This window comes from Mesocricetus auratus, unplaced genomic scaffold (genome assembly GCF_017639785.1).
Source record: "Mesocricetus auratus isolate SY011 unplaced genomic scaffold, BCM_Maur_2.0 Super-Scaffold_100015, whole genome shotgun sequence".
Lineage (NCBI taxonomy): Eukaryota > Metazoa > Chordata > Mammalia > Rodentia > Cricetidae > Mesocricetus > Mesocricetus auratus.
The window spans coordinates 6,361,665-6,388,425 of record NW_024429198.1 but is presented as its reverse complement, the minus strand read 5'-3'; the positions used below and the strand labels follow the sequence as shown (position 1 = coordinate 6,388,425).

The following is a 26,761-nucleotide window of genomic DNA, read 5'->3' as shown; positions in this document are numbered from 1 at the left end:
TCTGGAAGCCATGAAGATGAAGTGTAGTCACTATGCTGCATCACCAGAAAAAATACCGGGAATGGGATTTTTAAAAATTATTAACTTTGTGTGTGTGTGTGTGTGTGTGTGTGTGTGTGTGAGTGATGAGGCCAGAGGTCAACCTGGGGTGTCATTCCTCAGGGCTTTCCACCTTGTTTCTTTTAATGTTCTGGGATTTGCTAATTTGGCTAGGTTGCCTGGAGAGTGAGTCCCTGGGATTCTCTTATCTGCCTATCCAGGACTGGAACATAAGTGTCCACTCCCACATGTGAGTGATATAACAGAAGTCCTTGTATTTGTGTGGCAAGCACCTTATAGACTGGATACCCAAGACTTGTTTGCTCTGTTTTCATGGTTACTTTGTAAGTAGTATATGTTCTCATTTATGGTAATTATGTGAAATTTACTGCTAAGTACATTTCAGTGAGTATGTTAAATTGAAAAAAATTGCCACTTGTAAGACACAGCTCAGGTAACACCTATAGGAAAGAATATTTATGATTGCACATATTAATGACTAGACTTTTGGAAATTATGTAAGAATTTTCAATAGTAGAAATAAAGATTTAGACGAAGATGAGATAATGACAGGGTTAACAGAGAAGAAAAATAAGCTATGATAGGTATTTTTCAGGGAGTTAAAGGTATCATCCTAAGGTATTTTCTGCCTTATTTCCCAAGATGTCCTTGGACTGCAACAATGGAAAATATTTAAAGTCATAAGGAGCACACTGAACTTATTATTTTAGAAGTCAAGAAACCCTGAGATAGGATGGCTCCAAGTTTTGTGATCAATGATTCATTGATATTACCAATCACTCAGCTTCTAACCACTTTCCAGATACAGCATAGTGACTACACTTCATCTTCATGGCTTCCAGATGCCTGATGTGAATTGAGAAATTCCATCATGAGACCCAATATTTCCAGTGTGACAAGAAGCATGAAGGATGAAGAAATGCTTCCTCAGAAGTGTTAGCACAGGAAGGTTTTCCTTCAGGATTCATCAGTGACACATATGCCTTGTATTCATTTACAAACCAGTGAATGCAATGGGAAACAACACAGACTAATCTACACAGATTAGGACTTACTCTGTGAGCCAGGGATAAACACTGGATTTCACAGGAGAATGGGGGCTTCTTTGAAAGTATGGACAGTACCTACTGATCTTTTACAATTACTACAGAGAGCTGCAGTTTTTCATCTACTACTTGTAGTTTCAACAGCCTTCAAATTCATCTCTGCCCACAGCTGAGAAGGTCCTGAGGCCTGTGGTTCTTCATTTGTAGAAATCTTACTTAGCTCTTCTCTCCATGTGTTGAATTAAGGCTGCTCGAAAAACTTCAAATGCAAAGTCCACTTCCAGCTTGGTGATGCACATCGGGGGAGCAATGCGGAATGTCTGAGGAGGAGAGAAAACAGCTCAAATCATCAGATGGGACTCCCAGGAATGGGCTATACCAAGAATCCAAAACCATATTCATTCACTTTTAAATCATATTTGTGACATTTCTCTCACTAGGTTGACTTCCTCCTCATCCCTTCTGGGCTTTGTCACCTTCAAGTCTTTACACAAATCCTTACGTCATCTTGCTTTGAGTTTTTTTCTTTTTGCTACCTGTTTACCTGCTTGTTCTTCTCCCCCCTTCTCTGAGGTCTTACTTTGTCACCTCCCAAATACTCCGTTTCTGCCATCACAAAACATCAGTTTTCCCAATTCCCACTACTATCATCTCCACTATTCTGTATCTACTCATATTCCAGGTCAATGCCTGAATAAGCCAGTTGCTATTTCCCGTTGCTACTTCCAAACCTGTAGTTTTCTTCTTAGTTTCTTTTTAGCAACTTCTAGGCTTCCCACTCTATTTCATGAGCAATCATCCTTCCTGTTTCCTTGAAGGAAGCTGAACCTTGCAGACAAAGACTTTAAACTAGTTTGTGTCCACATGCATCCTTCTATCTTTCCTAAAGGCTCAGAAAGTGTCTTTATTCTTCAGTTCTAAGTGGTCCACCGCAGCTCTTGACCCTGGACTATCACTTTCATTCCAGGAAACACTCCAATGTCCTCTCAAATCTTTGACCTTCCTTCAACTTTTGCCCAGCCAGTATCAGTGAGATGATTATATCTTTCATAATCCCAATGCAAACTGCACCGAGCAAAAGTCTGAGTTGACAAACAAGTGTAATACATACACTTTCTTCCTGATTTTACTCAATCTTTTTTTCCAAGAAAGGTTTCTCTTTTTGTAACAGCCCTGGCTACCTTGGAACTTGCTTTGTAGACCAGGCTGGCTGAATTCACAGAAATCTGCCTGCCTCTGTCTCCTGAGTGCTGTGATTAGAAATTTGGGTTGCTACATTCCTCTACTTTTACTCAATCTTATTTAAGAGACTTGCTGATAGTCTTCATCTTTCCAACCCACTGCAGTATGGTTTCTGTCCTATTAGCTTTCTGATACTACTATACTAAGGTTACCTGCAAGGCATGAGATCCCCTGGGCGTTTCCTAGGCCAGCTCCTTCCTGGTTATCTGTGCATCACATTTGGGCATCCTTTTTCCTCCTCAGTCTTGTCTTCTGCTTCTGAAATCCCATACTTCTCTAAACTCCTGGCTTACATTTAACCCTTCCGGTCTCCACTTCCCTCCACTTCCGTTCTGTGTACTGAGGGGAGTTCTTCCCTAGGTTTCGGTCCTAACCTCACCACAGACTCATGTGTTTGAACGCTTGGCCCACATGGGGTGACACTATTAGGAGGTGTGATCTTGTTGGAATAGGTGTGGCCTTGTAGGAGGATGTGTGCCTCAGTCTGCTGCCTGTGGATCAGGATGTAGAATCTCAGCTCCTTCTCCAGCACCATGTCTGCCTCCATGCCACCTGCCATGATGATAATGGACTAAACGTCTGAACTGTAAGCCAGCCCCATTTAAATGTTTTCCTTTGTAAGAGTTGCTGTGGACATGGTGTCTCTTCACAGCAATAAAACCCCAACTAAGAATGTAAAGAAGAAAGAATTTTGAATGTTCTCATCACAAAGAAATGATATGGGAGAAGACAGATAAGCATCATCTCTTGAGCATTATAACACTGTCCATACTCATATATCAAAACATCGTGGTATACTCCCTAAATATATGCAATGATCATGTTTCATGAAAGAAAATGTTTTGAAATGGGAGAAATTTAAGAGAGAAAAAGAATATTCATGGGAAACAGAAGTCACTCTCATTCTTGAGTCTCTACCATAGGACCCCATCCTGGTGAGAGACCTGATGCTGTGGGGTCTTAGAGGCAGGTGGTGTTGTGCATCTTCTTCATCATCATCATCATCATCATCATCATCATCATCATCATCATCATCTCATTCTTGTAGTACAGGGTCAGACCAGGGTCCTGGCAGTAGAAAGAGTTTAACTGCCAGGAAGAGGGTAAGGTGATCCTTGCCTTGGAATAATCCCCTGAGTGGCTGTTCTTTAGTTCTGCACCAGGGACCATAATTAGGATGGTCCCTGATCCTTTTATAATGGGATCATATAGGGAAGCCGTGAATCTTAGATTGCTGTCTGCCGTAATGGCCACTAAAACTGAGCAGATTCACAAAGTCCGACTTCAGGGCAGAGTTAAGCATGACTGTGATTGTTTTCTCAGGGGTGAGAACTAATTGATACACGATAAAATGCAGATGTACGTTTAAGTTGCGTGGATGTTATGATTCTATTATCACCCATGCTGTGAATTATCTGGTTTCTGTGGCCTTTCTAATGCTTCTCTTTTGCCTCCAAAAAATGAATAACTGAATCACTTTACCACATCACCATCTAGTGGCAGAAGCTGTCTCTTGTCCATTTATTCTGACTGTACATGTGAATATTCTTAACACGGAAGAAGTACACTTTTCTTTTCTTACCTGAGAGAAATTGCCACCTCTCCCCACTAGGAGCCCCATGTCTTTGCAGTCCTCATGGATTTGATTGACTTCCGTCTTAGGAAGTGGCTGGCGACTCATCTGTGAATATATTTTTTTAAAAAAAGTTTTCTGTTTGGTTTTGAAAGGTTAGAAGAATTATTTCCCTAGGCATGGGACCAGGAGGAACCATAACAAAACAAAACTTAAGCAATCAATGTTTCCCTAATTAAATAAAGCTGTTAATTGCTGAACCAGAGGGTTTTGTGGGAGATAGGGTGGGTATTAAAAGTTTTGGCTTTTATTCTGCTTCATCAAAAAAAAATCCTTCAGATAAAATGAAATTCCATGCAGGCAGTAAGTGAATCCTGACTCTGCTGAATGCTACCCTGGGGAGTTGGTCCTTTAGTAGCTGATTTGGGATCTGTTTGGTTTGTATTGAAATCATCTTCAACTCTTTATGGTGTTCTGCCTAGCTAAAGAGTGCATTCTGAAGTCCAGTAAGTGGCTTAGAAGTTGCACAAGGGCAAATTCAACTAAATGTTTCCCAGGCCACAGCATGGCCATGAAGCTGATGTGAAGCTAAGCATTTTCCATGTTTGTGGAATTGCTCTTCCCTCAAGACTCCAACTGTCAGGGTCAGGAAAAGTAAGTGCTTGGGAGCCATATCAGATCTCTAGACACTGAGGTTGGTCTCTTACCAGGGACTCAGACATGCTATATTAACTTTGGCGACATTGGGCTGGAGTTTGCATCATTTCTGTGTCCCTGCATTCTCAGTCGATGAGCACAAATATTTGCCTCTAGTTTCCATTTCAAGTCTAAGTGTACATGTATTACCCACAGACCTTTCACGCTACAAAAACATGGTACTTATTGTGGGACAAATTGGTATATCTGGAAAGGCTTAGTGTGGACCATCTTTAAAATGACCCATAGATGGCTAGCTGCCTTGGAACCCCTTCCAATCCTCCTTAAAAATCTCACGTGGCTTTTCTGACCCTGGTCTCCCCAGTTTCCTTCACAAATAGGTCATAAGGATCATCATCACTCTATCTGGTTTCTGAGATGTAGATGTTCAAGCCATGAAAGATCCTGCTAATGGGTCAGTCTCTGGGGTGGAAGGTGGTATCTTTCAGTGCATTCAGCTTGCTGTTCCCTCAAGGCTTCCTACTCACCTTTCCCATGGGTCTTGGTAGTATATTATATATAGTAATGGACAGCTTCACAGTTTGAGAAATATGTGTGCATCCAGCCCTATTAGCTTCTACATTACTCGCTACTGGGACCAGGCAGCCACCCAAACATCTGCAGATCATTACCTTGTCTTGAACCATCTCTATGCCCATCATAAGGCCTTTGCCTCGGACATCCCCAATGATGTCAAATTCATCCCGCAGCTTAGCAAACTTGAGTAACATGTAGGTACCAACTTCTTGACTGTTTTTCTGTAGATTTTCTTCTTTGATCACCTGGTGAGAGACATCCCTAAATAATCTTACAGGGCAAAAGTTGGAGGACTGACTGAGAAGCACAAAGAGATAAGTGCCCATGGTCCTCTTTACAGCAACATAATCAGACAGCCAGGACCTAGTACAGAGCCATGTGTGGACATACCATGGACCAGATGAAAATCTGCTGTAGGGAATGAAACAATAGAGGTAAAGGGGAGTTCCCTGAATCTGCCCACCTGTAGAGGCAAGCAAGCATTTAAGAAATAACAGGGATATATATTCCATAATGTGGAAGTTCATTTTTCCAGCTTTTTACAGTGGTAAAAGCAATAAATGAGCGGGGGAAAGAAATCCCACAGGTGCTTTTCCCGTGGGATACAGTGATCTACCTCCCTTGGCCAGACATAGGTTCTCACAGTCCAAATAGTCATGTGCATAGCTAAGGAACCTGAGGTATAAAAAGACTTTACCTAACTTCCACTTTCAGTGGACACCTGTAATGGGTAAAACAATTTTAATTTTGTTTGTAGTTTTCTGTGTACTCATGTTTGGGCACATGTGGAAGCTAGAGGAAAGCTTTTAAGGGTCCATTCTCTCTTGCCACAGTGGATACTAGGAATCCAACTGAGATGGTCAGGCTTAGAGACAGATGCCTTTGCTTGGTGAACCATCTTACCCAGCCTATAGCATATATGGTTCTTTACAAGACACACTAATACTACATCTATTCTTAGCTAATATTATTGTATTATTTTAGGACGATCTTGATGTTTTGGAGACTAATTGGTTCATCTAAACCCTCCTTCTCATCTGAATTGGTTGTGATGACATAACACTGAAAAAACCAAGTTGGACTCTGGCTGGGGAAGCAGGCTGACTAACTACCGGGCTCCATCTTCCTTCACCTTCTCCAAACCCTTCTCTCAGTCTCATCCCCAGATCTGTAGCAGACCACTTGCTGCATCCTTCCCTCCCTGCTCCCATCTCCAGTGGATCACACGGATATTCCCCTCCAACCTCCCTTCCCCAAACTCATTGCTTTATCCCAGCCTGCAACTCCTGGGCACTGGATAGCCAAGCCTGCCAGAGGAACAAGTAGGCTAACTGCAGATCTTCGCTGTCTCCCCTCTTCTCCAGCCCCAACCTCTGTGGCAGATTACCTGCTGTGGTCTCTGATCCATTCCCCAGTGAACTAAGCAAATCCTAGGAGGAGACCCAGCTTTCCTCCTTGCCTCCCTCCTGTGGAGCCACCATTCCCTGTCCTAGCTCATACCCATTCATTCCTAAAGAGTTTAACCACATTTGAGAAAACACAAGGAATAAATAATCTGAGATCAGAAAATCAAAAGAGGACACACACACACACACACACACACACACACACACACACACACAACTACAGCAAAAATCAGGAATCAACAATGACTGCTCATTCATATCTCTCAACATCAACAGTCTCAATTCCCCAATAAAAAAGACACAGACTAACAGAATGGATACAAAAACAGATGATAAAGTGGTTGAGAAAGAAATCAGAGAAACATCACCCTTTACAATAGCCATAAACAGCATCAAATATCTGGGGATAATGTTAACCAAAGAAGTGAAAGATCTGTATATCAAGAACTTTGAGTCTCTAAAGAAAGAAATCATAGAGGATACCAGAAAATGGAGAGATCTCCCATGATAGGATCCACATAATAAAAATGGCAATCTTGCCAAAAGCAGTCTACAGATTCAATGCAATACCTATCAAAATTCTGGCACAATTCTTCACAGACCTTGAAAGAACAATAATCAACTTTATATGGAAAAACAAAGGCCCAGGATAGCCAAAACAACCCTATACAATAAAGGAACTTCAGGAGGCATCACCATCCCTGACTTCAAGCTCTATTATACAGCTATAGTCCTGAAAACAGCTTGGTATTGGCACAAAAATAGACAGGTAGACTAATGGAACCGAATTGAAAACCCTGATTTTAACCCACACAACTATGAACACTTGATTTGTGACAAAGAAGCTAAAACTATACAATGGAAAAAAGAAAGCATCTTCAACAAATGGTGCTGGCATAACTGGAGGCTGGCATGTAGAAGAATGCGGATCAATCCATGTCTATCTCCATGCACAAAACTTAAGTCCAAATGGATCAAAGATCTCAACATAAATCCAACCACACTGAAACTCTTAGAAGAGAAAGTGGGAGATACTCTTCCATGAGTTGGTACAGGAGACTACTTCCTGAACATAAGACCAGTAGCCCAGACACTGAGATTGACAATTACAAATGGGACCTCCTGAAACTGAGAAGCTTCTGTAAGGCAAAGGACACAGAATGGGAAAAGATATTCACTAATCCCACATCTGACAGAGGGCTGATCTCCAAAATTTACAAAGAACTCAAGAAACAAGTCTCCAAAACACCAAAGGATCCAATTAAAAAGGGGGTGTACGGAACTAAATAGAGAATTCTCAATAGCGGAGTCTAAAATGGCTGAGAGACACTTGAGAAAGTGCTCAACATCCTTAGCCATCAGGGAAATGCAAATCAAAAACAACTGTGAGATACCATCTTACTCCTGTCAGAATGGCTAAAATCAAAAACACCAATGACAATTTATGCTGGAGAGGATGTGGAGAGAGGAGAACACTCCTCCACTGCTGATGGGAGTGTAAACTTGTACACCCACTTTGGGAATCAGTATGGAGATTCCTCAGGGAAATGGGAATCAATCTACTACAAGTCCCAGCAATTCCATTCTTAGGCATATACCCAAAAGATGCCCATTCATACAACAAGGATGTGTATTCCACTATGTTCATAGCAGCATTATATGTAATAACTAGATCCTGGAAGTAACCTAGATGTCCCTCATCTGAAGAGTGGATAGAGAAAATGTGGTACATTTACACAATGGAGTACTACTCAGCAGAAAGAAACAATGGAATCTTGAAATTCGCAGGTAAATGGATGGCACTAGAAGAAACCATCCTGAGTGAGGTAACCCATTCACAAAAAGACAAACATGGTATGTACTCACTCATATATGGACTTTAGACATGGATCAGGATAGTGCCAGTCTGCACTTCCACTGACAGAAAGTCTGGGAAACAGGAAAGAACCTAAAAGATATGCATGGTACCCAAGAGAAGAGGAATGAGGCAAGATCTCCTGAACAGATTGGGAATAAGGCGAGAGGTGGTGGTGGGGGGGAGGGAGCTCTGAAGAAGAGATGGGGAGAAGAGGAAGAGAGAGTAGGTCATGGGAGAACAGGAAGGTTGAGTGTGGAGTAGAATATGGGGAGAACAGGATGAGAAATACCATAAAAGAGAGAGTCATAGGTTAGAAGACAGATCTGGCACCAGTGAGACCTCTAGTGATCTAAAGGGATGACACCAACTGGCAAGCTAAGCAATAGTGGAGAGACCACCTTAAATGCCCATTCCTGATAATGAACTTGACGTCTACACTATATGCCATCCTAGAACCTTTATCCAGTGACTGATATAAGCAGAGGCAAACACCCACAGTTAAACACTGAACTGAACCCATGGAACCCAGTGACAGAGAGAGAGGAGTGATGAGCAAATTGGCAAAGACTGGGCTGGCGAAACCAGCAGAGTTAGCTGATCTGAACAAGGGGGGAGCTCTTGGATCCCAGACCTACAGCTGGGAGGCCAGCATGGGATTGATCCAGATCCCCTGAGTGTGAGAATCAGTGAGGAGGCCTGGGCAACCTATGGGGCCCTGGGCAGTAGATCAGTGTTTATTCCTGGCATACAAATGGACTTCGTGTGTCCATAACACAAAGAGTGATGCTCTCTCAGCCTGGACTTTTAGGGGAGTGCCTGGACCCTGCCCTGAGTGCAATGACAGAGTCTGGATATCCCCTATGTGGAAGGAAATGGGGATAGGATGGGAAGCTGGGGGGGATGTTGGGGAGGGTGCGGGAGGAGGGGAGAGAGAGGGACATGTGAAGCACACTATTTAAAATTAAAGTAATAAAAATATCATAAGTCAAAACAAAAACAGGATCCATTCTTTTACTACATCCAAAAAATACATCTTAACATAAAGGATAGACATCACCTCATAGTTAAAGAATGGAAAAAGATATTCTAAGCAAATGCATTTTAAAAACCAAGCTAGCATAGCCATTTTAATGTCTGATAAAGTAGACTTCAAACCAAAACTGATCAGAAGAGATAGGGAAAGATACTACATACTCATCAAAGGAAAATCTAACAAGAGGACAATGAAATTCTTAACAAGTATGACCTAACACAAGGGCACCTACATTCATAAAAGAAATACTAATATAACTTAAATCATATTGGCCCTCACACACTGATACCCAAATCTCTCCAACAGCAGGTAATCCAATCAAAAGCTAAACAGAAATGTTAGAGCTAACTGAAATTGTAAACCAAGTGAACCTAACAGATATTTACAGAAAAGTTCACTCAAACATAAAAGAATATATCTTCTTCTCAGAACCTCATGGAATATTCTCCAAAATTGACCATATACTTGGTTATAAAATGAGTCTCAACAGATACAAGAAAATTGAAATACACCATGCAACTTATCTGACCATCATGGGTTAAAAGTAGATAGCAATAGAAACAACAGAAAACTTTCAAATGCATGGAAGCCAAACAACTCCCTACTGAATGAAAAATTGGTCAAGACAGAAATAAAGAAAAAAAATACTTTCTAGAATTTAGTGAAAATGAATACACAACATACCCAAACTTAGGGGGGACAATGAAGATTCATAACATTAAGAACCTACATAAAAATTGAATAAATATCATATTAGTAACTTAACAGCACACCTGAAACTCTAGAATAAAAGAAAGAAAGTACACCCAAAAGGAGTAGACCACAAAACACAATCAAACTCAATGCTGAAATCGATAAATTAGAAACAAACAAAAAACAATACAAATAACAGAACAAAGAGTTGTTTTTTGAGAAAAGCAATAAAATTAACAAACCCTTATCCAAATTAACTAAAAGGTAGAAAATAAAAGATACAAATCTACAGATTAGAGATGAAAAGGTATGAAAACAAAGGACACCAAGGGAATACAGAGAATCATAAGGACATACTTTAGGAACTTTTACTCAAACAAATTGGAAAATCTAAAAGAAATGAATACTTTTAAAAATACATATCACTTACCAAAGTTAAATCAATGGGCCAGATGGCTTTCATGCAAAATTCTGCCAGCCTTTCAAAAATTAGCACCAATGCCATTCAAACAGAAACAGAAGGGACATTGCCCAAATTGTTTTACAAGGCTATTGTTATCTTGATACCCAAACCACATAAAGACCCAACAATAAAAGAAAATTACAGACCAATTTCTCTTATGAACATGGACGCACAAATTCTCAATAAAATACTTGCAAGCTGAGTCAAAAAATACATCAAAAAGATCATCCATCACGATCAAGGAGGTTTCCCTCCAGAGATGCTGGGGACGCTTCAATATGTGAAAACTGATGAATACAATCCACCATATAAACAAACTGAAAGTAAAAACCCACAAGGCTGTCCACTCTCTCCATATCTCTTCAATATTGTACTTGAAGTTCTAGCTACAGCAATAAGACAACAAAAGGAGATAAAGGGGATACAAATAGGAAAAGAAGAAGTCAAACTTTCACTATTTGCAGATGATATGATAGTTTACATAAGTGACCCAAAAAACTCCGCAAGGTTACTCCTAGAGCTGATAAACACCTTCAGCAATGTGGCAGGATACAAGGTAAACTCAAAAAAAATCAGTGGTCCTATTATATACAGATGATGAAGTGACTGAGAAAGAAATCAGAGAAACATCACCCTTTACAATAGCCAAAAACAGCATCAAATATCTGGGGATAATGTTAACCAAGGAAGTGAAAGACCTGTATATCAAGAACTTTGTGTCCTTAAAGAAAGAAATCAAAGAAGATACCAGAAAATGGAAAAATCTCCCATGCTCTTGGATTGGTAGGATCAACATAATAAAAATGGCAATCTTGCCAAAAGCAGTCTACAGATTCAATGCAATCCCTATCAAAATTCCATCACAATTCTTCAAGGACCTGGAAAGAACATTAATCAACTTTATATGGAAAAACAAAAGGCCCAGGAGAGCCAAAACAACCCTATACAATAAAGGAACTTCAGGAGGCATCACCATACCTGACTTCAAGCTCTATTATAGAGCTATAGTCCTGAAAACAGCTTGGTATTGGCACAAAAATAGGCAGGTAGACCAATGGAACCGAATCGAAAGCCCTAATTTTAACCCACACACCTATGATCACTTGATTTTTGACAAAGAAGCTAAAACTATACAATGGAAAAAAGAAAGCATCTTCAACAAATGGTGCTGGCATAACTGGGTACTGGTATGCAGAAGACTGCAGATAGATCCATGTTTATCGCCTTGTACAAAACTTAAGTCCAAATGGATCAAAGATCTCAACATAAATCCAGTCACACTGAAACTTTTAGGAGAGAAAGTGGGAGATACTCTTCAACGAGTTGGTACAGGAGACCACTTCCTAAATATAACACCAGTGGCACAGACACTGAGATCGACAATTAACAAATGGGACCTTCTGAAACTAAAAAGCTTCTGTAAGGCAAAGGACACAGTCAAAAAGACAAAAAGGCAGTCCACAGAATGGGAAAAGATATTCACTAACCCTACATCTGACAGAGGGCTAATCTCCAAAATTTACAAAGAACTCAAGAAGCAAGTCTCCAAAACACCAAAGGATCCAATTAAAAGGTGGGGTACAGAACTAAATAGAGAATTCTCAATAGAGGAGGCTAAAATGGCCAAGAGACACTTGAGAAAGTGCTCAACATCCTTAGCCATCAGGGAAATGCAAATCAAAACAACTGTGAGATACCATCTTACTCCTGTCAGAATGGCTAAAATCCAAAACACCAACTACAATTTATGCTGGAGAGGATGTGGAGAGAGGGGAACACTCCTCCACTGCTGGTGGGAGTGCCGAATCATACAGCCTCTTTGGAAATCAGTATGGAGATTCCTCAGGAAAATGGGAATTAATTTACCACTAGACCCAGCAATTCCACTCTTAGGCATATATCCAAATGAGGCAAATTCATACAACAAGGGCATCTGCTCCACTATGTTCATAGCAGCATTATATGTAATAGCCAGAACATGGAAGCAACCTAGATGCCCCTCAACTGAAGAGTGGATAGAGAAAATGTGGTACATTGATACAATGGAGTATTACTCAGCAGAAAAAAAACAATGGAATCTTGAAATTCGCAGGTAAATGGATAGCACTGGAAGAAACCATCCTGAGTGAGGTAACCCATTCACAAAAAGACAAACATGGTATGTACTCACTAATATATGGATTTTAGACATGGATCAGGATAGTGCCAGTCTGCACTTCCACTGATAGAGAGTCTGGGAAACAGGAAAGAACCTAAAAGATATGTATATATGCATAGTACCCAAGAGAAGAGGATTGAGACAAGATCCTCTGAATGGATGGGGAACACGGCGAGGGGTGGGGGGGAGTGGGAGCTGGGAAGAAGAGAGGGGGTGAAGAGGAAGAGAGTTGGTCATGGGGGATCAGGAAGTTGAGTGGATGGGGGTAGAATAGGGGGAAGAGGGAATCATAGGATAGAAGACAGATCAGGCACCAGAGTGACCTCGAGTGATCTAAAGGGATAACACCAATTGGCAAGCTAAGCAATAGTGGAGAGACCACCTCGAATGCCCATTCCTGATAATGAACTTGATGTCTATAACCATCCGGGAGCCTTCATCCTGTGACTGATGGAAGCAGAGGCAAACACACAATTAATCACTGAGCTGAACCCAAGGAACCCAGTGACAGAGAGAGAGGAGTGATGAGCAAATTGGCAAAGATTGGGCTGGCAAAATCAGCAGAGACAGCTGATCTGAACAGGGGAGAGCTCTTGGACCCCAGACCGACAGTGGGGAGGCCAGCATGGGACTGATCTGGACCCCCCAAATGTGAGTGTCAGCGAGAACGCCTGGGCAACCTATGAGTTGTGGATCTGTGTCTATCCCTGGAATACAAACAGTCATCGTGTGCCTATAGCACAAAGAGGGATGCTCTCTCAGCCTGGACTCTTAGGGGAGTGCCTGGCCCCTACCCAGAGTGAAGTGACAGACTCTAGATATCCCCTATGTGGAAGGATTTGGAAATAGGGTGGGAGGGTGGGGGGGAAGGGGAGTGCGGGAGGAGGGGAGGGAGAGGGAACTGGGATTGACATGTAAAAATAAAAAAAATTTTAAAAACCCACATAATCATCTAATTAGGTACAGAAAAGGCCTTTGACAAAATCCAATACTCTTTCATGTTAAAAGTCATGGAGAAATTAGGGATACAAGAGACATACCTAAACATAATAAAGGCAATTTACAACAAGCCTTTAGCCAGCATCAATTTAAATGGAGAGAAACTCAAAGCAATTCTACTAAAATCAGGAACAAGCTAGAGTTGTCCACTGTCTTTGTACCTATTCAATATAGTACTTGAAATCTTATCTAGAGCAATAAGATAACTAAAGGGGATATAAATTTAAAGGAAGAAATAAAAGTATCTTGATTTGCAGATGATATGACAATGTAAATAAGTGACTCTAAAAATTCCACCAGGGAACTCTTACAGCCAATAAACTCTCTCAGCAAAGTAGTTAGATATAAAATTAACAAACAAACAAAAAAACAGTATTCCTCCTATATATTGATGGGCTAGAAAAGAAACTAGGGAAACAACACCTTTCACAATAGCCTCAAATAATGTAAGATACATTGGGTAACACTAACCAAGCAAGTTAAAGACTTGTATGATAAAAACTTGAAGTCTCTGAAGAAAGAAATTAAAGAAGATATCAGAAGATAGAAAGACCTCCCATGCTCATGGATCAGTAGGGTTAGCAAAGATGGCCATTCTACCAAAAGCAATCTACAGATTCACTGCGATCCCCATCAAAATTCTAATACAGTTCTTTATAGATCTTGAGGCTGAAAGTTGTCCTCAAATACACACACACACACACACACACACACACACACACACACACACACACACACACACACACCCAGGATAGTCAAAACAATCCTGAACAATGAAATATGAGCTCACAGAGAGTTAGGCAAGATGCACAGGAGCCTGCATGGGTCTGCACCAGATTGGGTCCTAGAGCTGAAAGAAGTGGTCACACGCCCCATTCCTAACTGAAGAGCAATCTCCAATTGGTAACCTCTTGTAAATTAAAATTTAGTGTTCTCCAAGGAAGTCTCACTGGGGAAACAGACTGCTGATGTACTTAATGCTCAGCAGTGGATGGCCAACAGAAATGAACTCAGTGGCATCTTTTGGAGGTTTCTTGTCTTATGTTGCGTCAGGCAGGACTTTCCTCTTCTTTCTTTTTTTTAAGTTTATCATATATATATACATATATATGTGTGTGCATATATATGTTATATATCCTTCATATATATATTTATGTATATATATACATACATATACTATGGCTTCTACCTTAGTGTTTTTACTGGATTACTGAATGTGCAAATGAATGAGTCTCTGTCTGTATCTATTCCTTGTGCCGTTTCTTGGCCTCTCTTCTGTTTGTTTTGTTTTATTCTGATGTGTCGATTGTTGTTCTATCTTATTACATTTTATTTTATTATTCTTCCTTAGAAGGTTTATGTTTTTCAATAAGACAGAAATGGGGTGGAACCAGCTGGGAGGGGAGTTGAGGAGGAACTTGGAGAAGTAGGAAAAAACGGTGACAATGTCAACAAAAAGAAACGAATGTCATATTTCTACCCACTCACTCACATCTCATGACTTAATTATATCTTAAAGTATTTAATTAGCAATAATAGCCTTATCTTCTTTAATTCTATCCAAAACACATTTAAATTTCTTGAGTAGGTGAGTCATATTCATAGTTCAAAATAAGAAACACGAAAGTATAAATAGCAGAATGATTTGTACTGACCTCTGACCCTAGCCAAGTTTCTCTTCAAATAAACTGAATTTTTAAAAACTATTTGGATGTTCTTTCAGAAACACATTGTATTTATTTAAGCAGAAGGCATTATACATTTTGGGAATGGCATTTTACAAAAAGGACATTTTCAATAGAATAATGGGCTAATAAAAACAAGAATGTAGGACACTATATTACTAATTCAATTTAGCAAAATAATAGTGATTGGTTCTCTTCTAGGGACCGTGAGGAATGTCTCTTTACTTTCATCAGAGAAATGTCTTTTTGTTGTGTATGGTATCAATACCCACCATTGGTCAACACACAGAGAACAAGAGACTGTAGGGTGCTCAGTTCTCAGTGGGACATCTGCATCTCATCCCTTCCCTTGGCAGTTCAGGGGTCGTTGTAGAACTGGGGTGAAAAGACTGTAAGATCCAGAGGGAGCATACATCGCAGTGAACATGACAATGCTCATGGCTGTGACAGAGCCATTGCACACATGGATTCACACTGGCTGAGACTGTATGCATGAGACCTGCACATAATGAATCCAGTGAAAGTCCCAGAATGGGTGGAGGAGGAGCTTAAGAAATCCTACTCCTATTTGGGAAGCCATTGATGGCTGCTTGGGAAGGGAGAGTCAGTTTTCCTCAGAAAAGTGGGTCCTAGGAGGGCCCCATGCTCCAGTACATGGTCCCATAAACATGTGCACATAAGCATCATTAAATAAACTCAGCGAGTTAAAAAAAAAGAAGAAAAACATATGAAATTGGGAGGAAAAAGTGATGGGTTGTTACAAGGAGGTAATTTAAAAGGGAGAAAAAGGGGGTGGATTTGATTAAAACATATTGTATGCATCTATGAAATTCTCAGACAAAATTATTAATAAACTGGCTGATATTAAGCTAAATGAATGTGATAGGACTGAACAGGTTTTTTTCAGAGTATCTGAATTACCCTGATACAATCAGCTAAAAATCTATGGTTCCTCTATAGTTATTTCATTAAGACAATAAAAAGGAAGAGAAACATCTATAGTATATGGCAAAAGATAAGTTAAAAGGGTGAATAGCTGTTAAAAGCCTATACAACAAATACTACCAAGAAAACAAGAAATACTCAGGGTTATCCCTGGATAGTGCAATTCTTACATTTCCCAGGTACGTGAAGGTGATTATAGAATACCTCTTATTCAGAACTTCAAGCACCCGAAGTAAACTTAAAACAGAGGGGCAGAGACTAATAACTGGAGAAAGAATTTACATTGGTGAATTACTGATTAAACCTCTACAATGGCAACATGACAGAGTTCAGATAAAGTATGTGGTTTAAAATAGTTACTTTGCAATCAACGGAGTCGGTGTGAGGGACAGGACTGACCTCAAGCACAGCAGATCCAATGGCACAGGCTAGGGGGTTTCCTCCGAATGTGCTGAAGTGATGCAAGCATTTAGCCAAAGATTTAGCAATTTCTGAGGGTGGAAAACAAAAGATGCTAAAGTGACACATTCTTACCCAGTGTGTCTCATTATGACATTTGCATCATATCCACTTTCATCTTGCAGATGATATCCATTTATTCCCTTCTTTACACATCTAACAGCGAATGACTGAATTGTGTCCCCTTAAAACCTGAATGTTTAAATGCTAGGTCCAAGTATGACTGTATTTGGGGATGGAGTCTTTAAACGGGCCATTAGGATTAAACAGCTCACAAAGCTGGGGCCCAAGTCGCACAGGACAATGTCTTTACAACAATGAGAGACTCTAGTGTGATCCTCATCTCTCTTCTGTGGGCACATAGGGAAGGTCATTTAGAGAAGCGATGAGAAGGTGGCCATTTGCAAGGCTAGAAGAGAATCCTAGGCACACCTCAGGCCTGCCAGCACCTTGATCTTGACAGACTTCCCATCTGTGGGAAGGTAAATTTCCATTGTTCTATCCGTTTCATCCATGGTATCTTGCTTGGTCAGCCTGAGCTGACTAATATGTGGATAAGGAAGACAGCTTTTTACTTAACCAAAAGATGATAACACCATCTTTAATGTGTTACATGAATTAGAAAGCACCTTAAAACTTGATGTAGGGAGATACGTAAAATCTCTCCCTACAACTTGACATGCAGGACTTTGCCTAAATTCTCCAATTAACCACATCTTTTATTTGTAGCATGAACTTTCTGACCCGGCAGGCCCCACTGCCACTTCAGCCCCAAATGAACACTTGAACACTGTATTAGTTATAAAGCTGTTAGCTGATGACTAGCATTTCTTATGGCTAGCTCTGTATTTCCATATGGTCTTATCTTACCAGGGAATGATGGACCTGCAACTCCTTTGCCTGCTGCATGATGACTGCTTAGCATCTCCACAGAGAAGAAAGAAATTTCCTGTTTATCCCTGCTTATACTCTGAGTCTGCCCAGCTATGCCACTTCCTGCCTGGCCAATCAGTGTTTTACTCATTAACCAGTAAGAGAAACATATATACAGAAGAACATTCCCCATCATTTATTTCTACTCTTGAGACTAAGAAGGAAGTATTGAGGAAATGATCTTATATTTATGCTGACAAATTCAGCAACATCATCCTGGATTCTGTCAAGGGCTGTTCATCACACTTTGCTTTCTGCAATCATACATTTTTGGTTTTAAATTAGTGCAATGATTATCAAAAGTAATGGATTCCATTATTGCATTTCCATGTACTTTAGCTCATTCTATGAAAACAGATACCACAAAATATTTAGTTATTTAATGGCTCAGAAATGTGCTGACTATTGCGAGGAAATATATATAAAATAATTTTTACCAATCAATGGTTCACATGAAATAATACCTGTCAAAATCTCACAACAATAGAAAATCAAATTTTAACCATTATTTCATAGAACAGTGATTCTCAACCTAATTCTGTGATCCTTTAATATAGTTCATGTTGTGGTGGCCCCCAGCCATAAAATTATTTCATTGCTGCTTCATAACTGTAATTTTGCTACTGTTATGAATGTAATATAAATATCTGACACTCAGGATATCTGATATAGGACCCCCAAAAGGGTTGTATCTCACCGGTTGAGAACTGCTGTCATAGAGTGTTCTGAATAAATGAGATTTTATTGTATTTGGCTGATAGGACACTGACAGAGATATCTGGACCTTGAATTATATAGTTAATGGCATGGGAAGACCATGCGACCATGGAAAAGAGTCTTTTGGAAATTTCAGTACTTTGCTTTGTATCCTGTTTTCCTAATCCTTCTTCAGTATGGTAGAACCCCAACTTTAACTACTGTGATGGAAGAGGTGGTCTTCCCTCCAGCAAGATGGGAATGGCCGGCTGTCTTCCAACTGCACCAGGGCCTGGCACCTTTCTCTTTCATTTGCTTGGACAACATATCCTGTGGTTCCCATCACTGCCTCTAGCCTACACACATTGAAATCCATGCTTTATATTATTGCCAGTGCAGGAGGCCCAGGAGCAAGCATGGACACACTGGACACTGTACCTGGAGTGGTCACAACTGCAGCCATGGGGAAGCCATTCCCAATCCCTTTAGCCATGGTGACAATATCAGGCAGTACATCGTGGCTTTGGAAGCCCCAGAAGTGAGAGCCCAGCCTCCCAAATCCTGTCTGCACCTGGAAATAGATGAAAAACCACTGAAAATCTTTCGGACTCTGTTCTATTCTCTTCCTTTTACCTCCTTCTCATCTCTCCCTTGCATTGTCTATCCTTGCAGGCTTAGGGACAAAACACTCAATCTGTGCCTGAGGTTGGATGTACCCAAAGCCATTTCCTACCGCTGTGAGACTTTGGAAACATTCTTTATGTCTTTTGAATATCTGTTAATTAGCTTATCAAGGAGAAATAATCCTATCAGCATAGCACAACACAGGGATGCTTGAGAGTTATATAAATAACATATGCAAAAGGCATCAGGATGATTAAACCTCTTTAAGTCTCTCCTGTGCACAAACAACCAGAGACAAAAGTGGAGAAACTGGCTTCCCTGGAAGAAGGAAGAGTAACAGTCTATCTAGAAGGGCTGGATGCTTACCACCCCACGACAGAATGCTGTCTTCCTATCTCTGTATTATGAGGAGGACACAGCTGAGCCAATGAGTTCGGAGTACAATTGCATTAATCTAGAACCTGCCACACATTGGAAGTTGGTCATAATTTTTGTTCACACTGTCCCTACTCTCAATGTCATATGTTTCAAAATTCACTTTCATCATCCTAGATCAAAATAGGCTCTATTCAAAGCATTCTAGGCATGTGGCCACCAGAGTTTCTCAATGGATTATTATTAACAACAATGTATGTGTTGTGACAGCCCTGCCTGAGTTAGATTCTTAGTGCTTGTAGAAGGAAGGAAATTGTGACAGAAAGGTGTCATGAACATCTCCAGACCAGAGCCATTCTTGACCTTTGTCTGTCTCTGTTTCTATGTCTGTCTGTCTATCTGTCTGTCTGTCTATCTGTCTCTCTCTCTCTCTCTCTCTCTCTCTCTCTCTCTCTCTCTCCACATGCACACTTAGCAAGGTGGGCTGGATACCTGAAGCCCAGTCTCAGACACATCAAAGACAAAGTTTTGTTTTGTTTTTCAAATTCTCCCTTCTCATTTACCATTATCACAGGTTGCTGAAACTAGGCTCTTGACTTTTCTTAGGTGACAGTGACCAGTATAGGAGAGGAGCTAATTCTAGGAGTTATTTTGAGGTGACAGAGACCAAAATCGGAGAAGAGCTGAGATGTGGGAGTTTGACACACTTGGCCTGGAACCCCAAGTCTTCACTTCCAAGACACAGGGCATTGGACAAACTGATTAAATGGCCCAAATAATAATGCAGGAATTTTATGTAGTTTGTCTTTTGGCCTATATTCTTTCTCCTCTCCATCTGTCTTAAGTGGCATAAAAATAGCACAATTGGTGAAACAGATGATTGTTTGGAAAATACACGAAACCAGGCAGAATAAAGCATGGCCAGTCCTTTGAGAATCCTGAGTTTCATTGGGTTGGATAAACAGTGGGACAGAGGGCTCATTCAGATGTGTAGAAATGCTAGTGTCTCCAGGGATGGGGAATACACAGTAGGGAGTAGGATGCTGAGGCTGTGGCAGTGGGGAGCTGAGACAATGGATTCCTGGCCTCTGCCTGTTATTATTCTGTTACTGGTTAACATTCCAGTCTCTCTCAAACTTGCCCATGTTATGTTCTCGAAAGTCATGAAATTGGGGGTGGTGGGAGAAAAACAAGAGAAGGTCATGAAACCACATCTCTTGGAAATTCTAAAGTTCTGATTTTCTTTGAATTCAGCCTACCTTCACTCTAATTAGTCTGATTGTGAAAGCTTCGCTGTGTGTGAATTCCAATGCCAAGGTTTAATCCTCTTTCCTGAGACAGCTAATTTCAAACTGATTGAATGTGGTGTTCTTTTTTTTTCTTCTTCTGTTAATAGCCAGTTACCTTCCTTTCAATGGGACCCTGATGAGTCCACTAGTACAAGGGACAGAGCAGGAAGACCCTGCTCAAGCTGCCATGGTACAGCCCTGGCATTGGGACACTCTGAGGTCAACAGGGACCTGGCCTGGTCACACAAGTGGTGCTGGGCAATTGTAAGATTTCAGCCAACCAGGCAGCCCAGCATGAACTGGGAGGAAATTTTAGTCAAGGAAAACAGTCAGTAAAGGCAAGTGAGATTGGTACAAATAGGAGACACACAGGTTTCCCATTTGTCCTTGGTGGGTCAAACCACCTGTTTGTGCAAGCATGCTGGGCTCCAGTGGTAAAGAGGGAGAGAACTTCTGTGGCCTGAGTATTGTCCTCCGGTCTTTAAAAGAATCTCTAGAGCTATTCTAAGTGGATAAGATGCTGCTTTATCTGATGCACTGCAATCCAAGGTATGATTCTAAGTATACAAGCTGGAACCCACAGTGCTGGTGTTAGTTCCTTCAGAACCCCCTGGGGCTGCCATGTAATTATTTCAGCTGGGCAGCTTCTACTCTGATGCTGCTCAAGTTTGTGTGATCTAAGTCTGAAGTGGTAGCAACTTTCTAATTTAGAGTCTGAATTACTACTTATTCTTTAAAAACAGTCCACCTGACATCGCTTTGGCAAAAATTAAGATGAACACTAGACTACAAGGTTAAATGCCCCCTTTTTTTTGCTTGTCAGGGGTCTGTCAACAATTCTTAGAACAAAGAATAATAATAGCAGCAAGAATGAAAACACACTGTGTAACAGTGGCATCACCTGTGCCCGATAGCAACTTTTTAAATAGAAACCAGTTGGGATGCTTAAGCTCCTTTATATTTGTTACTCTAATCAACTTTCCAACAAACCAGCAGAGGCTTCTTTAGTTTATGGCCACACACGAGGGTTCATACACTTGTTTCCTGCCTGAAATACCAAAGAGGGTTTGAAGAAGTCTCATTCTGTATCTGGCCCGTCCCTACTGTACCAAGTCGTTCCCTGGCTTAGTCACTCACTTCATCTGCAATGCACACACCTCCCCTCTCTCGAACCAACGCAAAGGCTTCCTTCAGAAACTCCTTCGGGTACTGGACAACACCATTCACACCCTGCAAAAGATTAAATCAGGAAGAGCTGAGTGTCAGCAGAAGCCCTCGCTTGGCACCACGGATGAGGAGAGATCATTATCCTCATCACCATGACATCAGTGCTACAGCCAAGTGAACAGTGTACAGAACTGTTTCAATGGGGACTTTCACACCATGCCTCCAGGGGAAAAGATGTGACTATTCTTTCCTGATGTTAGAAACCAGGAGGCTTGATGAGCCAAAGGTAGGCTTCCAGGAGCAGTGTGTGTTAAATACTTCAAAAACATCAAAGGGGTACTCTTTTCCTGAGGACGTTAGGCATTTGATGGCTTCACCTATTCATCTGTCCATCTGTTCTATGTAGGGATGAAGACAATGTATTTTTTTGAAGGTCTACTGAAAACTAGTTTTTTTTTAATTTATAAGGGGACCAAAAGAATGAGTTGTGCTTGGAAAGGAACACAGAAATGGGCACTTAATTAACTTGGATTCAAAACTGTGATAATGAAAAATTCAGGGAGATACTAGGTTCGTATACCCACTTGAATTGGCTCTGCAAAAAATCCAGCGATTGACTTGGCCACGGAGGTGTTCAGGGTTTCTTTGAACTGTTCGATATACTGTTCTTTAGCTTGGCAGCAGTCTGCAGCAAACATACACAAATCACAGTCTGTGATGTGAGGGTGGCATCCAGGAAACACAAAGCAGTAAGAATAGCCAACTAACTTAGATGCTTAACTTAGGTCCTTAGACGCCGGTGAGCTGGGACCCATGGATATTTATCTCTGAAAGGGGGCATTCTGTTGCACCCTTTAATAATGTATCTTAAAGCAAATTGTGACTTGTAGAATACTTTTGCCTAATAGTATCTATATAAAATGCCATTCAAGTGGCTACATTTATCCTTTATAGTTTATATTTCACCAATTTTTACAGTTAATTTTCATAGAGAATAAAAACATGGTCTCTGAACACAGGGTTTTTCTTTCTCCACATAGAATTTGAACTTGGTGTCTGTGTATTCTGGGTTTCTTTCTTTGCCAAAAATGTAGGAAAGAATAATTTTGAGTTCTCTATGTTTCTTAGTCACACTTACTATGAGTTTAATTCTAGGTGTACTTTAGTTGGTAGAATAATCCTTTCTGGGTTCATGTTTAGAAACATTTAAAAGTGGCATACTTGAGTTTAATTGTAGGAAATTTAATTTTTCTACAAACATGAGCAGTATCTATATGTGAATGAACTTTAAGAATGTTTATCTACATATATAATTTGTCTTAGCAGTACCATAGTGTCTCTGAATGTAACACCAAACCTATGTTCAAAGGCAGAATCAAGAGGAAGATGGATGGGGTGGGAGACCTCAGGCCATTTTGTGAGACAGTACCTCAGGGGTCTGTCTGTGGCGACAGCTGTCATCCCATCATTTACTTAGAGGTATGCATTAGCCTGATTCGTGAAGACTAGACAAGATAAACCCTCACCAATTATAAAAGAAAACTAAACCCAAATGCGTTTATACTCCCCCTCCACTAAAGAGTAAGGAAAACATCATGTTTCAAGAATGCATGTGACATTTAGGAAAGCTTTATTGACATAGATATCTGATATCTTTGAAGTCAAATTCCCTATTTTTATTAGGAAAGGAAGAGGCAGAGCCTTGGATGACTCTAGAAGATACATCAGGCACGAGTAAAAGGCCTGGCTTCTGGGTCTATCAAGCTCTTTTGTAACTAGGAATAGCAGAACAGAGTAAAAGTAGCTTGAAGGACTTAAGTTATGGTAAAATCATGTCAAAGGAAGAGTTTGCTTGAGCTTATCCTACCCATTTCATATTTTACTCATACTCATCTGTGTGTTTGGTGAGAAGTCAGACCACCTATTGTGTTTCTGCCACTTTGGATGTGTTGCTTTGGCCCATTCCTGTAGCTTCAGGTCAAGCCTCCTATTGAGAGAGATAGGGTGCATTGATGTCTCCATGACAACATCAAGAGAGTGTGGATGCTCTGTTGGATATCATAGCAGAGTTATTACTCTGGAGTGCATTTCAGTTGGTGTTACAGAAAGAGTAAGCAGAGTGAGAAACCAAGGAAAAAATAACATTTCCAAGGAAAAGGAGGAGTTTCTTAAAAAAAAAAGAATAGTTCAATCAGTACCAGCTTCAGGACACTATAAGGGCAGTGGGTGACAAAAGGTAAATTTGTCATGGGGTATTCCTGGAAATCTGGGCTTAGAACTAATCCCTGGAGAATGAACAATCCAGGAGTTAGATACAAGATTATGATATCTACCACATAAAAGCAACAAACTGGCCTCTGTCTAAATCTGGGATTTGATGATATAATTATGAGATGAAAATATCCATACTATGGTTGGATCCATCCAGTGAGAAAACTCTAGGAGCAGCTACCAACTTGAACCATCTACATTAAAATTACCTGACAAGGTGGACCAAGTACAATGACCAAACCTAAAGGCACCACTGGAGTCTGCAGTCCACTTCCATATCTTATTTCAAAATGTGGTGCCACAGCTCCGTGTGGGTGGTCTCCATCAAATAACTCCATTCAGAGTCCAGGGAACTCCTCTGAAGAGGAGGCATAAAGAGCATACTAGCCAAAGGGGATAGAGGACACTGAGAGAACAATGCCCTCTAAATCAGCTCAGCAAAGCTCATGTGAGTTCAGACTGGAGCAGCAAGTACAGGGCCGGCACGGGTCTGCACCATGTCCTCTCTCTACACATCATAGCTTTCAGTTCAGTACTTTTAAGGGACTCTTGAGCGTGTGAAGGAGTGGGTCTCTGAATCCTGTCCTTCTCTTGGGCTCTTTTCTTTGTTTTGCTTTGCCTTGTCCAACTTTGATGTGATGGTTTTTGTTTTGTCTTGTTATATTTTATTTTGTTATGTTTTGTTGTCATCTCTCAGAAGCCTGTTCTTTTCTCATGAGAGAGAGAAGGGTGTGGATCTGGATGGGAGGGGAGGTGGGGAGAAGCTGGGAAGAAGAGAGGGAGGAGAAACTGTAATCAGGATATATTATATGAGAAAGTTATTTTCAATAAAAACTGGAGATAAATAAAAATGTGGTCTCATTCTTGTGTCTACAACAGTTAACAAGAGACTACATATACACAAAGGACAACATATATCTTCCACTATCATGTATCCTCTTGACGACACTTAGAGAGATTATCATGCTGCTCTTGTGTTTTCAAGATGGTCTAGGGCAGTGGTCCTCAACCTTACGCATGCTGTGACCCTTAATATAGCTCCTCATGTTGTAGTGACCCCAACCATAAAATTATTTTGTTGTTACTAAATAACTGCAATTTTGTTACTGTTATGAATTGGAATGCAAATTTCTGATAGGCAAGATATCTGAAATGTGATCCCCGCAAGGGGTTACAACCCACAGATTGAGAATCACTGGTCTAGGGGACGGCATCTAAGAGAGATAACACAGAAAAGATGGACAGAGGGAAGGATGCAGCGCAGGGAGGGAAGGAAGTGACCCACTCTGAAGTGCTCTAATCTTCTACACTTTGCTGGTGGCTTTGCAGAGGGCCTGAGAATTCTGGGATGAACCTGACTGACTTTAGTTCTTGATGCCACACATATGTGATACATATCCCAAGGAATATATATATTCCCAAGGAAATTGAAACTGTTATCAAATGCTTTCCTCTATAAGCGTTTATATGTTCCTGATCTCACCAGTGGTGTGATGGGAGTGAGGCACAGGTCTTACTCCTTGCTGTTTATTATTATTTATTATTTATTTTTTATAAATGAGAAAATTGAAGCCCAAGATGGAGTGGAGTCTAGACCTCTTGACTCCATGCATGTCCTCAGACATGGAAAAGAAGAGAGAAAAGGGAGTTATTTTTCAACGTGAGTTCACCTTGCTGCCACACCCATCAAAATGAATGTGGTCACAGAGATTGGAAGCTCTAGATTTCTGAGTCTAGGGTCTGAAGACTTGAGGTCCAATCCTAGTTTTCCTACTTCCTGAATGTGAACTTTAGCTTATCGTCCTTAAAACTGAGAGTCTTTGAGAGTCTTTTTGTACCTAAAACCCTCAGTGTGTTTTTAAGTTCTGTGACCATGACATTTTGTCTTGTTCCTATGCTTAATCTTTTATTCCCCATTGCATTATTATCTTGTATGAATTTTAAGGTGATTTTTTCTATCCAAAGCTGAGTTTCTAAGGTTTCCATTTTTCATTCTTCCTCTCAACCTAGTGACTCATGCTATTCTATTAAACATCTTTTGGCTGGAGCACTTGTTCTTTCCTCTAGAACTCCCGAGGAGCAGCTGTTCAAAAGGTTCTGTACTATGATGACAAACCCGAGCAGAAAAGAGCCGAGGATGTTTTTATTGCCCTTCTCTTTCATGCTCTGAATTAAAATAAAATGTGATTGATAAATAGAACTTAGCCTGGAGAGAATGACTAAATCCTGTGCAAGAGACATCACTGTCACTGGCATCCACGAACAGCTCTGTATCTGACAGATGTTGTTTGGCTGGCATTTGGGGTCCTGAGAGAATTTCTTGACTAGTGCTTTGAGATTTGCAGAAGTATCCTTTTCCCTCTTCCCCTTTCCCATTGGGAACTGGTGAATGGTCATACTCATTTCATAGACCACTTAATTGTCAGGTGACATACTGGTAATAGGCTGAGGTTATGAGCAGCTTTCCCCACCTGGCCAGATGGCAGGTGAAGCTCTGAGTCAATGAGGGCTCTCTTAGTATTTTCTTGTTTTGTTTCTTTTGGCTTTTCCCTT

The 26,761-nt window shown here is 40.6% G+C and overlaps 1 protein-coding gene across 3 annotated transcripts in view; it reads right to left on the bottom strand.

The window, feature by feature from the left end:
* Positions 1 to 1,318: 1,318 nt before the first annotated feature.
* Positions 1,319 to 26,761, bottom strand: part of Agxt2 (alanine--glyoxylate aminotransferase 2) — a 39,893-nt gene continuing 14,450 nt past the window's right edge. For 2 of the 3 annotated variants that reach the window (XM_005078002.4, XM_005078003.4), the window contains exons 8-14: positions 22,522 to 22,622; positions 21,908 to 22,000; positions 18,921 to 19,053; positions 16,794 to 16,885; positions 5,250 to 5,399; positions 3,931 to 4,029; positions 1,319 to 1,426 (exon numbers count right to left, since the gene is read on the bottom strand). In XM_005078002.4, coding sequence (XP_005078059.1) covers positions 1,319 to 1,426; positions 3,931 to 4,029; positions 5,250 to 5,399; positions 16,794 to 16,885; positions 18,921 to 19,053; positions 21,908 to 22,000; positions 22,522 to 22,622 — 776 coding nt within the window. Of the gene's footprint in view, positions 1,427 to 3,930; positions 4,030 to 5,249; positions 5,400 to 16,793; positions 16,886 to 18,920; positions 19,054 to 21,907; positions 22,001 to 22,521; positions 22,670 to 26,761 lie in introns of all 3 variants that reach the window. The other variant, XM_040757876.1, reaches the window with a different exon arrangement.